General features: G+C 28.0%; 2 protein-coding genes across 2 annotated transcripts in view; one reads left to right on the top strand and one right to left on the bottom strand.

Annotated features, from left to right (window-relative positions):
- LOC111642347 (ras-related GTP-binding protein A) overlaps positions 1-8,261 on the bottom strand; it is a 48,150-nt gene extending 39,889 nt beyond the window's left edge. The window contains exon 1 of the mRNA XM_023388682.1: positions 8,107-8,261. Coding sequence (XP_023244450.1) covers positions 8,107-8,118 — 12 coding nt within the window. The 5' untranslated portion in view covers positions 8,119-8,261. The remainder of the gene's footprint in view (positions 1-8,106) is intronic.
- Positions 8,262-8,409: 148 nt separating this feature from the next.
- LOC111642345 (putative uncharacterized oxidoreductase YDR541C) overlaps positions 8,410-18,632 on the top strand; it is a 55,099-nt gene continuing 44,876 nt past the window's right edge. The window contains exon 1 of the mRNA XM_023388680.1: positions 8,410-8,504. Coding sequence (XP_023244448.1) covers positions 8,480-8,504 — 25 coding nt within the window. The 5' untranslated portion in view covers positions 8,410-8,479. The remainder of the gene's footprint in view (positions 8,505-18,632) is intronic.

The raw sequence follows: 18,632 nt of genomic DNA, 5'->3' as shown, positions 1-18,632 counted from the left end.
GAATTGTGCAGCGGCGTTATTGTGAATCAATGTAAACCAAGTGATACCTGTATTTTTTTTTGGTCACTTAATCTGTTCAGGGAAGCTCATATCCAAAGTGTTGCTCTGTTTAGGAGAAACTGGTAACAAATTTGGTCCTACAGTATAAAACAAGTCAATACTTGTGTCTAAATTTGAAAACAAAGCTCTAGGTCAATGTTTATTTTTATAGATAGGTTTAAAATTTTATCAAAATAATACAAAATTGTAGCTATTTTCTTAAAACCAGTAGAGAAATAGCTAATTATAAAAATCATGAAGATGCTATTAAAATGCAATCTCTAATTCACAACTAGTTGAGTGTGCCAGATTTTGTGACATGTTAAAATATGCATGGTTTGTGTCTCAAATAACACATGAAAAAAATATTTTCAAAAATATTAATGAAGTCTGTTTTCCACCATCTGTTATTAAAAGAAAATGAAAAACTGTGTGAATGAAATTGCAATGAATATATAGTGAAACAAACTATTATGTTTTAACCGTTTTTATGATAAATACTACCTAAAATATATTCTTGTGAAATAGTCATTGTAAATATTTATTGCATACATATTTTGTGGCGAAAACTTAAACTGTTGAAAAAGAATTTTTAAATTTTCTGATATTTTATAGTAAATAATGAAGTTTACATTGCATCATTAAAAATGGCATAAAAATTGATATATAACAAATTTTAAAATGATAAGATTAAATTATAAATGTAAAAAAAAACAAAAAAATAAATAAATAAATAAAACTCGCACATACAGATCAAACCTGAAAAGGAAAGTGTTTCAAATGATGCTTTAATACAGTGATTCCCAACTGAGGGTATACCTGGGTATGTGCTTGGTGGTTTAGAGGTGCATGAAAAAAAAAAATTAATAATGGCAGATATATTATAAGAGTATTAAGATTCTGCATTTGGCAACTTTACAGTATTCAATGTTTAGTTTTATTAAATAAAAAATAATGACATGTAATTGTACAGTGCTGTATAATTGACCAAAATGTCATGCGAAATAAAACTTAGTGAAAATGGGCTGCAAAGGGGGGTAAGCAAGTCAAAAATGGTTGGGAACCAATGCTTTAATGCATTGACTGCCAAGCCAAAAATTAATTCTATTTATCATAATAAACATGCCAATAGTAGTTTAAAATCTTTTGAGCATTTCAGATGATGTTAGCAAATATTTGCATTTTTGTGTACAATCACCTGTGGATATATGAATAACTTTTTAAATTTTGTTTTTCTGATTTACCATATAAATAAAAAAACTATAGTAATAAGAAAAATAGTATGTAGATGACTTTTTATTTATATTGCATTTCAGATTCTCAAATGAATAAAAACTGTTGAAACAATAATAATATTGAAGCACTTGAGAGAGAAATCTTTTCAATCTACTGAAAACGAAGATATTTTGAAAATAGATGAAGACATGGATTTATATGATTCTGATCGATCCTAATTTATGTCCATCATTTTCTATTAATTTTTTGATTTTCTTCTGATGATGGGGCAATGATATGAATAAAGATTATTGGCTGATTTGACCTTGATGAGTTTAGAAGAATAAAATAATCATCAAGATTTCTGTGTATATATTGTCTACTTAGGCCTTGTTTAAATAATAGGACTTATTTATTATGCTGGTAAAGTTTCTGATTAGCAAAGAGAAGAGATCTTAGTGAAAAATCAAAACAAAATATCTTACATTAATTATATACAGAAATGTAAAACAGTAAGGACAAAGAGACAAAAAGAATTGATGATCAAGATATTGAGAAAAATGTATAAACTCCATTATGGAATGACAATCAATCATGAATGAAAATATAGAAAGTGAACAGGAGAAAACTAAGGGCAAGATGTATATATGTGTATTTTGTACTTTTATGAAAAATTATTATGGCATTTGAATACGTCTGCAGTACACACAGAATTTTTTACATTTTCCTAAAGATGCTCTTAGTAACTTTAGACAAAGCTACTTTGATGAGTTTAAGTTGCAGTTTAAAATTGGCATATAACCCACCTTATCACATAACTTATACCTTTTCAAAAATTATCTTTTAAACACAGATAACCTTAAGATTCTCCATATTACATCACAATAGTTTTGCTACATTAAAGCATTGTGTTAGTGAATTTGATAAATTATGGACAATCACCTGTGGATATATGGGCATGTTTGGGCATGGGCATGTTACATTATGTTTATTGCAAACTATTATGTATATAAATTAATTAATGTTTCTTGTCCTATTTTTTTTAAATTGTTATTTATTATCACTAGTTTACTATGACTATAATTTATTAAAACGACTTATTAGTGATGTAATTTCTGGATGACAGGGAGAATAGCTAGTCTATTGGTTTAAATAAAACAGTTGTGATTAAAAATAAGTTTTATTTACATGGGCTGCAATTTTTACTCATATTTTTCATTTATTTAATTTAAAATATATTATCTCCACCACAAATTATAGTAGTAGTGGCTTGCCCCTCTACATCGTACTTTTCCTTTAATAGAGTCGTGCCTTTTGTCTATCTAACACCTTTCTGGGGAAATTTTTGAATTGAAATACCATAATTTCCTGTTTGCATCATATAGTTAATTGGAGCCACCTGTCCCTAAGATTTCCACATCTGTGTCATCTTTTATCTAACTCCATTCTTGAGATTAAAGAAAGACAGACAGACAAACAACAGTGGAAATTTATAGGTCTACAATTTTTTCAAATTGCAGCCCAACAAATAGACTAGTTATTTTCTCTGCCATCCAAAAAGTTAATATAACTTATTACAGTGATCTATCTAATAGATTATAGTCTTACTTGTTATTACACTAATGATAGTAAATATGTATAAAATTTATAAAAATGGCATTTTTACTTTCCAGCTTACAAAAATGTAAAAACATATTTTTGGACTCAGGGGACCTTGAAACATTGAGAAATGCAAAAAAATTTAGGGATAATTTTTATATGTATGGATATTTGTTTGTGTGCGCACGTGGCAGGATTTTGTTAATTCTCTTTGAACCTTAATAACTCGTGCCTTTCGTGGAAAATTTCTGAAATTTTGCAGGTAGATTTGTTTATTAGAGGAATAAATGCTATTAAATTTTGATGATTTAAGGTCAAGGAGGAGAGGAGATAAAGGGATCATGTGTATCTCCAGTAGGGTTGGACTTAATTAATGATGATTTTACTCATTATTAGCATTTACAATTTTTTTATAAAACCCATCTCTACAATCATAATTAAACTTTTTGCCATTTTATAATAGTTAAATAAAAAAGATTTTAATAATAAAATATAACAGATGGCCCCACCAAATGTTGCCAGAAAAGTTAAGCAATTCGTTGCTGATTTTTGTAGTTTAGCTCTGTACTATTTTAATTACTTAAGAGAGAAAACAAATTACAGTTTATTGTTTTATTTGCAAAAAAGTAACTTATATAATCACTAATTCAATTTAATTAACTTATTCTGACATTTATAATTAAACCTCAATCTCAAAAATCTGACTCTTAGGAGATGAGATATCTTGACTTTTAAAACATGACAGGAAAAATTTATTAAATATCTGCTATTTGACAGTATCTTTTTATTTCTATAAAAGTGATTCAGATGGTGTAATTTGAGCTTTTAAACCTTTTCAAACTTATACATTTTTTTCAATAACTAAATTTATTGTTTCTGTAAAGATTATATATATTGAAACATCATGTTTAATGTTTTTCTATAGTAAATAAGTTGAGAGATGTTTCTCTTCTTTTTGACTTCTCATACTTACCATTTTAGTTATTCCTATCAATTAGGTCTTCAGTTCTCAATTCAATATCACATGACTATATAAATTTATCAATATTGCAACATATCCTCAAAATTTTTATCTCAAGTAATGACAATTTGTTAAAATTTTAACATTGATATCATTTTCACATTTGGATTAAATATCCTTCCATAAAACATTCATACTTGGATCTTTAATACCAAGCAATCACTTTTTAATATTTTTTCTAATTGCAATATATAATTATTATAATAATTTTATCAAAATTTACAGGATGTAAATTCTTTTTGGTTTAAAATGCATAAAAAAATCTGTTTAAATGTATATAACATTGTTTGCTGTTTTTTTTGGTAATTTTATCATTATAATAACTAGAATTTGATGATTTAATAATTAAAAACTATTATATATGAATACATAATAATACAATTATCTATAAAGTTTTAACTGTAATGCTCACTTCATTTAAATAAGGGAAAAGATATATATAAGATTTGGTCATAATGCCATTTATGTGACTCATCAGTCATGTTCGAATTTATGTCAACAGACATTGCATAAATCAAGATAGCACTATAGTTTATTATTATACTTTAGCAAATATTCAGTTCACATGACAATCTGATATGACATCATCTTTAGTAATTACAACTCTTGGGAACAATCTATCATGATTTTCACATTGTGATCTAATAACTTTACTATTTATAGTAGCAAGCTTCATATTATATATAGGAAATGAGGCTTTATAAATTTTTATATTTACTGAAAACTAAATAAGAACTTTTTAGTTTTTCATTGTATTCTTTAATTTAGTTTATGGAACAAGAACAAATTTCAATAAAAGTTTAATATTGCTATCAAATTAACCAATGCTGTTTTTTTAATGTAATTTTTACATTAAATGCTTTATAACAGTGGCATGCCGTGACATTTTATTATAGGGAAGCTGTGTTTCTGTAACAAGCCGACTTCCAGGGGCAATCAGTTAATTCTCTAAATGTATTTTTAATAGAATATTTATCTGACATACTTAATAAATAAACAAGTTCAATATAATTACCTCTGTTATTAGATTCAATAGATTCCCTATGCCCTCTAAATGCCAATTCTTGCTTTGATAAAAACATATAACATCTATTTATTTAGATATAATATATCTATTACCCATAATTATCTCGTTACAATTTTCAATATTTATTTTATATTATTTACTAATGTTAAATTCTATTCCGCTTCGATTTCCAAATTGCTTCAAATACGAAAGAATCGACGATTTTTCGTGTCTTTTGCCAGCTAAATTGTCAAAGACATTCTTATTCCACACACTAATTTCACTCTGTAAATGCATTTTTATGCATTTACAGAGCCATTTTATCGTGAAAATATCGAACAAATTTTTTTATTGAAGCGTTTATATTTAACTTAGGCATTGGCCTTTCTCTTTTAATAATGTTTTCTTTTTCATTATATGATCTCGAGCCAAAACTTTTTTAAAATAAATTTTCAATATCGCAATTACATTCCGAATCGCTAGCCACGATATAAGGGCTAAAATTAAAAATAAAATTATAAAAACTTACTTGGTGAAATAAAATGTGTGGTGGATATACATACCTGGTACAAAATATTCTTCAATTGTATGAATATACTTTTAAAGAAAATTATAATTAAATATAGCTTTGTAATGAAACGTACATAAAAATAACATGAAATATTCTTTACTCTTTAAATCTTAACCACTTAGTCAAATAGCTCCCTACAAGTGGAATCAGAGACAATCTTGGTAGGTGTGCAGTGCGTGCATGCATGCCAAATGCCAAGGGTGCCAATACCTGTTAATGTCAAATGCCTCTTTTGTCGCATCACTAGTGTATCTCAAAGGACGCAACAGGGCTGTTGTAGATTTTAAACATTTCTCACCATAGCTGTAAAAATCTAAATATGTTAAACTTAATAGTCATTTGTTTTCTAACTAATTTGTTTTAGAACCAAGTGTCCTCAGAAATTTCCAAAATTTACAACTTTTCAGTCACTCTCATTGAACTGGAAAAATTTGTCTTTATTACATTAATAATACGAAGAAATCAGTCTCCACTGTACTCGGCTAGAGATGGTTTGGTTAAGCTTTTGTTTAAGTAAAATTTTGGCTCTTTCATCAGGGTTTTGTTTATGTCCCCAATTCCCTAATCGCTTAATTATTTAACTACTTAAGTAGAAATAAGTCAAAAGAGGTTACTTTGTACTCGAATATTTGTAGTCTTGGGAAAAAAGTGGGATGACAAATTTTTATGACAATGGATACATAAATCGTAAATTTAAGGAAAATAAATTCTAGAGCTTTTTCTGTATCTCGTGCATCTCTCTCATTCATTAAATTTAGTTGTAAATGATGCTGTCAAAGTAAAGTAACAGTTAATTTTTTAACATTATACAAGAATTGTACACATATTTTTCTACATCCCTTTAGAAATGAGATATACGAAATCGTAATATCACTGGTTTAACATTGAAATCCATGAGTAATATAAAATTGGAGAGCGGAATAAAAATATCAAATATTTTAATGGATTTTTTAAAACTCCTGTCAACTATACAGAACTATCATAAAAACATAACATAACCGATAAGAATTTACTGGTATGTTATAAATCTACTCGTGATTCACGTAATCAGGCGAGGGCAGCCAAATATCTAGCAGGCAGGCGGCTAACAGCCCAGAACCGGTCCTGGATAGAATTGAATGCGGTATATGTGTAGCATCCACCCAAGGTCCTAGGCTTCCACCAGCTAAACCGGGTGAGGTTGGTGCTCTGTAAAGCGCATGCGCAAATCTGGCTTTTTCGATACTGATGATACAGTGCTTCCACTCCGCCACTAATATTCGAATATACAATAGCAATCTTATCTTTTTTTTTTCATGTGTAGTATAGAAATTTGTAATAAGATAAATAATGCGGTTATAATAAAATATTGTGCAATTATTTTCATATAATTAAAATGAATATGTATTTATTTTTTAGAAAATACAAGGGAAGTGGCGCATCCACCGCTTCAAATGATGGCACGCCACTGCTTTATAAGATTTTTGTTTGAAAATGTAACTATATAGAATGATTAGATATGAGAGAAGTCAATGCAGAATACAGAATAGTAAATGTTACAAACACACACATATATATAAATTCAAATATTTTAAATTTTATTCATTTGAATTATATACAAGAAGCTTTGCACTAAAGCTAAATCCAAACTGTCATAAAAACCACAATAAACAAACATACATTAACCAAAGCAAAATTTTTTTCACATTTTGATACATTTAGATACAAATCGAGTTAAATATGATTGGTTGAAAAGATTTTGAACACTAGTTGTGAAGAATTGATTGGTTGAACAAACAAAAGTTTGCCAATAGTTGAGATATTTTCAACTCTTAATGAACTGATAAATAGTCACAAAAAAATAAACTGGCAGTTTGTATCTACTTTGTAGTAATTCATATGGAAATGCAAATCTAACGTGCATAAAAACATTATTGTATATATCATGTGAAATTGAAACAAGAGACTAGCAGTATATTTTATGAATACACTACTTATAGTATGCATATACAGAATATATGAGTTATCTTTACAGTTCATTTACAGCCCTATCTTTTTTAATTCCACGTACTTCATATAAAATCGATATAAAATTATTACATAAGAAAAAGAAAATTGATTTGTAAGTTGCTCTAATTATTGAAACCATGAAAATTCATTAATTAATTACATTACATTTGCTATTACAAATTTATAACATTTACTTTAAACTTGACATTTCAACAAAAACATAAGTATAAATAACACCAGATTAGCAGAAAATGCAAGGTGAGATATTAATCACAATTAAAACTAAAATAATAATAAAGCAGAATTGGCCATGAAAAGGAGAGAATCTATTCTTTGCATAATACATCTGTTAATTCATAATTAACGTCAAATTTATTTGAAAATATTTCACATATTTAATCAATCTCTAAACATAATAATTCCTAAATATTCTCTATACAGAATTAATCAGATAATTATAATATTTCATATTTGTGTTCTTTACATAATGAACAAGCACTTTAATTAAGTAGTTTACTTTGTAATGGCATTGACCATTATCAATAATAGTTTATGCATTTCGTGAATACACACACACACACAGAATACAATACATACACACTTATTCATTAAAATTTATTTAAAAATATATATATAATATATATATAATTTATAATAAAAACTAACCTTTTTCTTCATCTTTAGTAGTTTAACTGTACAATTATATCACGATAAAATTTATTACAGAAAAATATATTTTCACTTAAAACACACTCGGAATAGAATCACACACTACACGAATGATCATGTGATTCAAAACCCGAAGGAAATTTTGGTCACGTGAATCACATGATTGTATGCAGGATTATTATAAATGTCATTTATATATTACTGATAAATATCGTTAAAATTATATTAAAAATAATTTAAATTTTATAAAAATTATTAATATAATAAGAAAATTCGTAATAGTTAATATAATTTTAACAGTATATATAGCATCGTCTTTAACGCCGGTTGTTCAGTCAAGGAGTTGGTTTGGTTTGGATTGTTTAGCGTCATGGCGTCCGGCGGTGATTCACCTCGTAAGTTTATTTTACCATTATTTTTTGACGTTTATTTATTTATTAAATACTCAAATTAATCTCGTGAAAGATATTCTTAAGCAATTTATAATAATTTAAAATACAATTATATTTTTTAATATATATATATTTTTAAAAGAATATATTCAATTTTTAAGTCATTTTCGTCGGGAAAATTTCCCATTATAATTTTAAAAATTGTCTAAATAGATTTTTAGCGATTTACATTACAAAAATCTGGGTCTCCATTTAGTTTTATTGATTACTATAATAAGCGATAGGGCCTCGTGTGTTCCTCCGATCTTTAAGGCACTGAAAATCAAATGGTGAATGCTTTTTCTAACAAGAAAAATGGAATATTTATGTTAATAAAACGTAAATTATAATTTAGAAATTCTTCAAAATGTCAAAAACTATTAATTTATATTACTTAAAGCTTATTGATGTGCGCGATTTTTTGTTTTTCTAGTTTTTATCATCGGACTAACGGGACTTTTTGTTTTTTTGAAGATTTGAGATTAAGTTCGTGACAAGAATTATGGATAAGAATCATTTGCCGGTTTTCGCGTCGATTTATACATAAATAAAAGAATTTATTTTCTTAAGGATACCTCTTAGACTAGCTTTATGTGGAGTATTGATTGAAGCTGTTTATTATGGATGATATTCAGACGCCATCAATACATAAAAATGATCGCGTTAGGGTACATTTGGGTCCTGATAGTATCGGGAAGTCGGTATGATTCAGGATGAGATAGAAGTCACGGGTTAGTGACCGTTCACACAATCTCATATCTAGCACAGAGTCGAAATGGTAAAGATCGATAGTTCCGTGCTTTGGCGCCACATGCCAGCTACTGGGGCGGCTCCAAATCCAAAAAGCTGGTCGAAAATACCATGGTGATATAATATACATACAAAACACGCTGTTACAACCTTTTCTCAACGATCTTCCCAATCCACCAATAACGTTACCGATTACTAAATGGGTCAGGCAATCTCGCTTTCTGTATGGCAGAACCGATTAATCAGGGAATTCGCTAGGAAGTTGGACTACATGTTAGTCCGCACGAATTTATAGTTCCCCACCCTTGCGGCAGCGGTGACCTTGACAGAGATTGGGTGGTCTTAAAAACCGCCTAGTAACAGAGGGATCGGACGTTTTTACAGATGTTTCGCCCTTTTAATCTTATCGAGAGTCGGCCAGCTTCGAAATACTTTAATATTGATTTATTTCATTGTGCGGTCAGCACACGATGACTAATGCTAAACTACGGTCACGTGACGGGGGTAAACTGTCACATCCCGCCTCTGGTCGTTACAGAAAACTCGTAGAATTTCTGGCGCCTGCGATTGGGAACACGTCGATACGACATGCAATTTTCTAGAACTATTATTGCGACGATACACGAATTCCGAGTAATAATAATAATGAAAAGGGCTAATATAGAATTCTTAATTTCGCAGAAAAATTTTTTTAATATATTTGGAAAAAAAAAATCCCAACTTTAACTGATAGGTGTCGCTATGGTTACCGTTTCTTAATGGAGAGCGGATTATCTAAGATGCGATCTTTCTTCCTCCCCTATTACTACATCATTGGTCGTAGCGAAAAACAAACCCTGAGCACTTGGTCACTCGGGAATATTCTAGCAGTCAGCCATGACTCACTCGGATCCTGGAAATCGGATCTTTCCCGGATCAATGTTTATTCACGGACTCCAATTTCCAAAGAAATCAGAAACTTATTCGGATAGATTTTTCTTTTATGAGGGTTTATGTTTTGACCGTAAACGATAATTTAATTGATAGTTAATCAATATAGTTGCTTTTAAAGGTCATCAATCAGGTGTGAAACAATGAACATTACAAGAGAAGATAGCGCGAAGGCAATTGGATGAACGCGATCGATAATGAAGTAGCGCTGCTCCGTTGAACTCGGTTGCTTTGCAGTGAAAGTAGGTCGAGCCGTCTGCTGGTCTGAGCTCTCTGCCATTGTCTAGACTACACTCGCTGCTGTTGCCAGGGCGACATATAGAATCCTGGACAAATGTCACGTGTTTATTGGATACTTTCCTTATCTTATCCCCACCCAATTGAATTAGTTTAATATCTATGCATAATTTTATTTTTCCTTTGTAAATTGAATTGGTTTCTTCTGTGCTAATTTTCTCCCCTTCCTCCTTTTTTCATATTCAATTCATTCTGCTTTATTTGGTATTAGTCATATGTGAATTTTTATTATGCACTATTTATTAAGTGGTGTATGTATGTATATATATAGTAACCTATATATTAACTGGTTTAATCTCTCATTATTTCTATCAGTGTATTGGAAAAATATAATAAAAATTGAAGATATTTTTTAAGAATTAATATATTTAAAAATTGGTTGCATATCATGATATAGACTTCTAAATATTTTAATATCCCGATTTTCTTTAAAGGATACATCCTAATAACACTTAAATGAGAGTAAAATTGTAAATTATAGTAACTGATATGGTATCTAACAACAAACTTTTATTGATTTATTTCTAAATCTTGTTCAAATTTTCTTTCCAATATAATCAAATTTAATATGAAATTTGTGGTATTATATATTAAATTTAATGACAAAATTGTCTTATGATATAAAATATTAGCTTGAATACTTGATATTAAATTATGTTTGTCAACAAAATTATCTTAGGACTAAGAAATGTTTCTTGGATATGTTCCAGCAGTCTTGTCTAATAAATCACTAAAAATGAGTACGGTAGACATTTGTATGCACATCGGTTGAGTCGAACATATTTAAATTAATAATGAATTATTATATACAGTTAATTAATAAAGTATTTATGATTTTTTTTTAAAAATTTACCATCTCTAAATAAAAGTATTAAAAATGTCTAATGTTTCAATGAAATAGTTTTATATAAAAAATATTAACTTTTATTTATATTTTATTTGTTTACATAAATGTATAGATTATTTCTGATGAATCTAATTTGTGAAATACTTAAATATTTTAATCTAAAAATAGAGAAAAATGATTTTTATTGTGCTTTAGTTAAATTATTGAAGAATGTTTGTTTTATTCATATAATATTTACCTATAATGACTATTTATTTATAAATTTTATCGTGCATTAAATTCCCAATTTAATCAATTCAATATTACATTTCAGTGGAGTATATATTATATAATCATCTTTGTTCATAATAATCAGTTATGATTTTTCTAATATATTAGGTGGTGATGAAAAAATAATAGAAATTTGAATAACAGTTACACTTTTGAACATAAATATCCAAACTAAAGTTATTTTTTCCAACTTTGAATAGTCAGAAAGATTAGATTGACTTAATATTCTGGATACTATGATAATTTTACTTTTGGAAAATTATATATCCTTGTTAATTTTAAAGTAAAATAACTAAAATACAGTCAGGTTTAGTTCTATAAAAGTTAGTGCAGTTTAATGAATGTAATTTTTTTTATGATGATTAAAATAATCAAAATCTAAATACTATTTTGACTTTAAATGAAGATTTGATATGACAAAATATGCTTAAAGATTGTAAATAAATTTTATTATATCGTGAAAGCTTTTAAAATGTAGTTTTTAGATTTTATTTTACTTAATGCAATCAATGGGTACATAGAGCAAAGTTATTTGATGAGATTACTATAAAATTTTGTTCTGTGTATTTTAAACTTTGTTCTGTGTGCCCCCAGTGATTGCAATTTACGGAAAATAAAACCAAATTGCAGTTTTAAAAATTTTTATGACAATAAATAAATTTTGTCATAAAAATTTGACTTTGTTTTACTGATTTATAAAGTCACTTTCTAAAAATATTAGAAATGAAGATAAATTTTTCTCAGAATTCTTTATATTAAACTCAGAATATTCAGTACTAAGATTTCAATTATTCCTAAATATGTTTGTTTTTAGTAGTATTTAAGATTTTTTCAGATCAACTTTAAATTATTTTGTATTGATACATGCGTAATTAAGTCCACCCTGTCAACAAATATTGACAGAATGGACTTAATTATTGACAATTTTCTCAACCTATAGACAGGTCTTTCAACATTTTGTTAATGTTGAAAGAATTGTCCCTATGTCACTTTAGTAGTAATCTGTAACTTTTCCAATCAACACTTACATTTTTTCATTTAAGATATTGACATATTTTATACAGAGTAAAATATTTATGTAGACTATTTTAATGCTATTAATAATATAAAAATTAGATTAAAACTCTTCAATGTTTTATTATATATTGGATTTATTCTGTTATTATTTTTTGTGCTCTACTTGAAAAATGTTTGTTAAATACAGCACAAAACGTTAGAATTAAAGGTTTTGATGTGATTTATGGTTTCTATGTGGTTTGATTTTATTCTAAAGATTACAGAATATGAAAAGAATTTAGTTTTGCAATTCTTAAAATATTTTAAAGTGAAAAAATGAGTGAGATCATTTCAAATTTTGTTTTATATTAAATGAAATTTATTACAATGGAAATAAAAATGTTTTTTACAATTATTTTTAAATGTCAAATAAGTTTTTAAGTGTTGAAAACATCTTTGTTCAGTTCCAGAAGCTCGTGATAAGCATTGCAGAGTTGCAGCATCCCAAGATAAATAAAATCACAAAATGTCTTGATTTTTATTACATACTAATCATACGAATTACTGTACATGATTAAAGTTTTTTACTAATCAAAACCATCACCAATAAAAACAATATATGAAATAAAAATGATTCTTTTAAGATAGTTTTGTTCCACATGCTTACCTATAACAGTCATGTTAAACAGTACAGTGCCATCTTATGTCATCTCCCATTCAGAGAACAGTCACTTGTTTGACCACCATGTCTTGTGGTACAACAAAACACTTGAAATAACCTTTTGAACAGTGAGACTGAAAACATTAGATCCAAATATTTCTCATTTGTGTTTGTTTGATTCTTAAAATGTATTTTTAATTTAATTGAAGTACAAATCATTTTACTTTACATAATAGCATATCTAGCAGCCAGGGGTACCCGTATATTGGAACATGTGTCCCCTTGTCATCTTGACTGCCTTTTCCTAATCTCGAAGGAGGACCCAAACAAAAGAAAATTTGACTTCTAGCCTATTCTGCAAATATAAAATAAACTAATGAACAATATTTGTCCATTTACTCATGAAACTTTGTCGAATGTTGACCAAAACCCCATTTCTTGTTTTCAAGGCCAAGTTAGCTCGAGTGCAACCAGTGTCACCTTGTGGGAGCACATACAACATTGAAACATAGAATTTGAAGCTCCTTGTATAATGTATGGTGCCCTTTTTTATAGTTTGTGCCCCATTTTTCATAGTCTGTGGGCACCACTGCTTGCAGCATTTCCATATTTGACAACCATGACCTACTTACTGTTCAGTTCTGTATATTATAAACTAATTTCAAGTCTCAAACATGCATGTGAATTGCATGTGTCTTGATTTGATAATTGTATGATATCTACCTAATAAAACATTGACTTTGTTTATAATGTTAATTCTGTAATATATAGTATTTATAATATGCTTTAATTATAGAACAGTTACATATCTTAATAAACCAGTAAAATAGTCATGAGTTTTGAAATTACTATACATGAATAGTAAGTTTGAATAATATTTGCATGTTTCTTTGTGCATCACATATGTGTTTTTGATCTTAAATGTTAATAATAATCAAATTTCTATACAAAGATCAGCCAGTTGAATCAAAGAAAAACAATAGGTTTGATTAAACTTTTCAAAATTAGACAACAATAAATTGAGAATGCATTCATAATTTGTAATGCTTATACTGTAATTAAATATAGAACTAAAATTACTGTAAGAATATAGTAAATAAATTTTTTTAAATGACACCAGAAAGACACATAGACACAAAAAACAATTAAAAACTTAGCTTTAAAATGCCAAATTTTACTGCACTTGACACTAGTTTGTTTTATATGTAACAAAACATAAGGAGTAAACATGAAGTTTTTGAAAAAAATTGGATAATAAGTAGTGTTAATTACAATACAAATGTGATAATACTAAACATTTATTTGAAAATGTTTTTTAGTATTATCACGTTTAACATTAGCTTCTATTGATGTTTTTTTTTATCAATAAAATATTAAAATATTGTGAGCAAATATCAATAGAAGTAATAATAGCTTTATAATTTAATAATGATTAATGCTGCTATTGTATTTTTTTGTTGAAAATTACATCACTAAACTACTAATGTATTTTTCTGTATATACCCTACAGAAAATTGCTGAAACAAAATAAAACTTTGCATAACATGTCTCATTATATACCTTGCATCAACAGAGCAGCAGCTTAAGTGTGTGAGTTTGTAATTGTAACTTAAAATTCATGTATAACCCATCCATTGTGTAACCAGCACTCTCAAATAGTCTTTTAAACAAACATAATGTGCATGTTAGTGAAAAAAAACTTTTTGGCATATATCTTACTCCAAAAATTTATTTTATTTTCCCATTTTGATTCAGTTTGATAATTTTTATGTAAAGTTTCACAACATGTAAAAAAGGTTCAAACATCCATTAATGACACCTTATTTTTTTATTAGCAGCTGTATTTGTTTTTTACAGGTGTATTTTCCTTCTCATCCTTTTCTGTTTTGTCATATTAAATTTCAATTTTCCTGTATAACTTAATGGTTAAGACTGGTTTGTAACAGGGTATTCATAAATTTATGATCATTTAATTGTATTTCAACAACCACATTTAAGAACTGAAAATAAGCAAGATTTAGGAGAAAGATTAGAAGAATTTATATAATTATTATAAGATAAAAATTTAAAAAATTCAGGGTGGAGTATATTATAAAAATACAAAAATAAAGAGTTGTAGACTTAAAAAAAATTTTTTTTTTACTAGTCTATTCCAACTGTTGGAACACAGTCTACATCGGCAGAGCTAATTTTTCTTTATAGGCTTGCTCTTCTTTGCCTTATGCAAACATGTTTAAAAATCTTTCTGGCATTGGATACTTGTAAAAATAAAAATTTTAGAAATCCAGAATAGACTATATTATAAAATTTTGTTTTGTATTAGTCTTTATTTTTGTAATTTTATATGTATAATTATACAATATTCAAATGATGCAAATAAAATACATCATGAAATAATAAGAAAAGGGTAATATTAAGCTTATTTACTACAAAGACATTGTGTTATGATCTAATGATACTACTTAATATCAATACACCCTTGCAAAAAGGATTTAATTGAAATTTAAGTGAACAGATAATGTTTTCAGTTCTTTTAACTTAAAATCTTTGAATTTTTACTTAATTAGTATTTAAGAACTGCATTTTGCTTTGTTTTATTTATAGATAGTCCTTGGTTAATGTGGTTGATACATACTTTTTCAATATAACATGGTCCAATTCTGTAAATTGTGTGTTGTAGTGAGAATAAGACCAATGAACTATTTGCAAGTAATTTGTAATATGAAAATTAACTAATTAATGAACCACATTAAAGTGAAAATGCATTAATCTGTACAGTATATCAAGTGTTGTTTTCTTATTGTACTTGCCTTTAAAAACTAAGGAAGTTCAGCTTTAATATAATCATTGGGTTTTGAGATGTATCTAAGGAAGTTAAAACTTTTTCAATGCACTATTTGATATCATATAATCAGTTCAGTGGAACTTATGTACAGTAACAATATGAAATAGTGTTCCAGTCACAGACACTGATCTTACCCATTTAATGCTGATGAAATGAATCAGTCTGCAGTACTAAATCTATTAGTTGGATTGATTATATGTCAGTACTTGTGTGGAACGTTTGAAACAAATCATGCAAGAAAGAAATTGACAATTTAATCATTGAATAATCATTGAATTTTTTATTTATCAGACTATTTATTTTAAAATATTTTCATTTTATCTTAAATCAAGTCACAAAATTAGTAATATTTTAAAATACAGTGGAACCTTGGTATACGACCTTAATCCGTTCCTGGTGTTTGGACTTATACCGAATAGGATGTATACCAAACCAACCTTTCCCATAAGAAGTAATGTAAAAATGATTAATCTGTTCTCATGTAAAAAAAATGGCTAGCTTTAAACACCTCGCTTTCTTGGCTAGTTCCTGCTTGATTTTTCATGAGATCAGCATGTATCTTTTTAGCTTTCTCGCAAATAATTGCTTCTGATACGCTGTCGCCAGCACACTGTTTTTCAGTTATCCAAAGCAAAAGCAATTTCTCAACATGATCTAATGTCTTCGATCTATGTTTAGAAATTGATTTTAACCCCTTTCGCAACGTTAGCAAATTTAATAATGTCTTTATTTTTCACGATTGTCGGTATCATCGTTCTCAGAATACAGTATGCAACAGTTAAATCTCGAACATGCATGCCATCTTCATATTTCTCAACAATCTTTTTTTCAGTTCCATTGTGATTTTAGTCATTTTTTTTATTTTTCTGTTGCCTTTTTGCAATTCACGATTAATAAAAATAACATTTTACTTACAAATTAAAATAAAAAGAACTTTAACAAAGTTATAAACTGTGGCACTGCGAGTGTCTAGTCTGGTCTAATACATCGATAGTGCTACTTGTTCATAGATGGCAAGTATAATTGAATTAAGTCGTATACCAAACAAAAGTCGCATACCGAGCAAAATTTGTTTCGTCCAAACAGGACATATTCCGAATTGGATGTATTCTAAAGCAGACGTATACCGAGGTATCACTGTATTACAAGTATAATAAATTTTTAGTATAATGCTGGGGATTAAAATTATTGAAGCCCTTTATCTCTCTTTCTTATGTAAAGAAAACTATGGATGAAACAGTTTAGAAATGAAAACACAATGAATTAATACTATTTTAGCTTATTGAAAATAGTCAATAATAGTTCATTCTTTTGCTTTGAGAACAGATTATTTTTAAACCTGTTGTCAGTTTATAAATATACTGAATATCTTTGCACAACTATTTACTGGATGATGATAGTCTCATTTAAAAACTGGATAATTATGTTCCAAAAGCCCAGTTGATTATATATTTTAATCCCAGAAAATGCATATCTATTTAGTTCCTTCAAATGAAACAGACTCAGACATCCACTGTATGTGATTTATCATATATGTAAAGATTTAGACACAGTAAATTTGCCACACAGCCCAAAGAATCTAAAAATAGTCCCATCCAACAGAGATATACAACCCTCTCCACTTGCATAGTGGTGTCTACTCAGAAATAAAACAACTTCTTACAGAATTACCAGGAATGATAATCTAGCCACCTATGCCACGGACCCTGAAATACAAGGTTGAAAATGTAATTTTAATTAAAATTTAGTGTTACTAAGATATAAGGTTCTCGTGTGTAGGTGTCCTACTCTAAATCCATAAAGCCAAATTGGTAAGACGGTCACACCAGGTAGAGCACTTATGCAGCCTGGAAGCATTAGAATATACAAGACTGGTTTGGCTGGCAACTGTATTAACACAAAGGATGCTGCATGGAGGTGGTGCTATGAAAAAATTGAGCAACACTAGCATTTAGCTACCTTTTCTACAACATTAATTATATCTTATTATTTATTGTTTGTGGTGTAGGGATATTTTTATCACTATTGTAGCACATACAACTAAAAATTATCTTCTAGCATTTAAATGTTTCGGTATTTTAAAATAATTTTAAACATGTTCCACACATTCCATATTTGAATTGTACTGGTCAAAAGCCTGAGTAAGACCATGATTATGGTTGAAAATGTAATTTTAATTAAAATTTAGTGTTACTGTTACAGTCAAAACGCGTTTTTAGTTAGAACGCGTTTTAACTAGTTGAAACTAGTTTATACTGAATGTCTTTGTTAAAACCCGTTTTGTCTAGCTGAAACTAGTTCTAACTCAAATTCATTTTTGACTAGCAGTAAATTCTAGTTTTAACTAGACAAAACGGGTTTTGTCTAGTTAATTTACTGCTGTACATGTTTTGATTTTAGATAAAACTAGTTTTAACTTTTAACATTAGTTAAAACTAATTTTAGCTACATAAATATGTTTGGGGGAAATAAATAAAGTTATGTATAGTGATTCGG

The sequence above is a fragment of the Centruroides sculpturatus genome, unplaced genomic scaffold, assembly GCF_000671375.1.
Source record: "Centruroides sculpturatus isolate CEXI.00-Female unplaced genomic scaffold, Cexi_2.0 scaffold1376, whole genome shotgun sequence".
In the NCBI taxonomy this organism is placed as follows: Eukaryota; Metazoa; Arthropoda; class Arachnida; order Scorpiones; family Buthidae; genus Centruroides; species Centruroides sculpturatus.
This window is presented reverse-complemented; position numbering and strand designations above follow the sequence as displayed.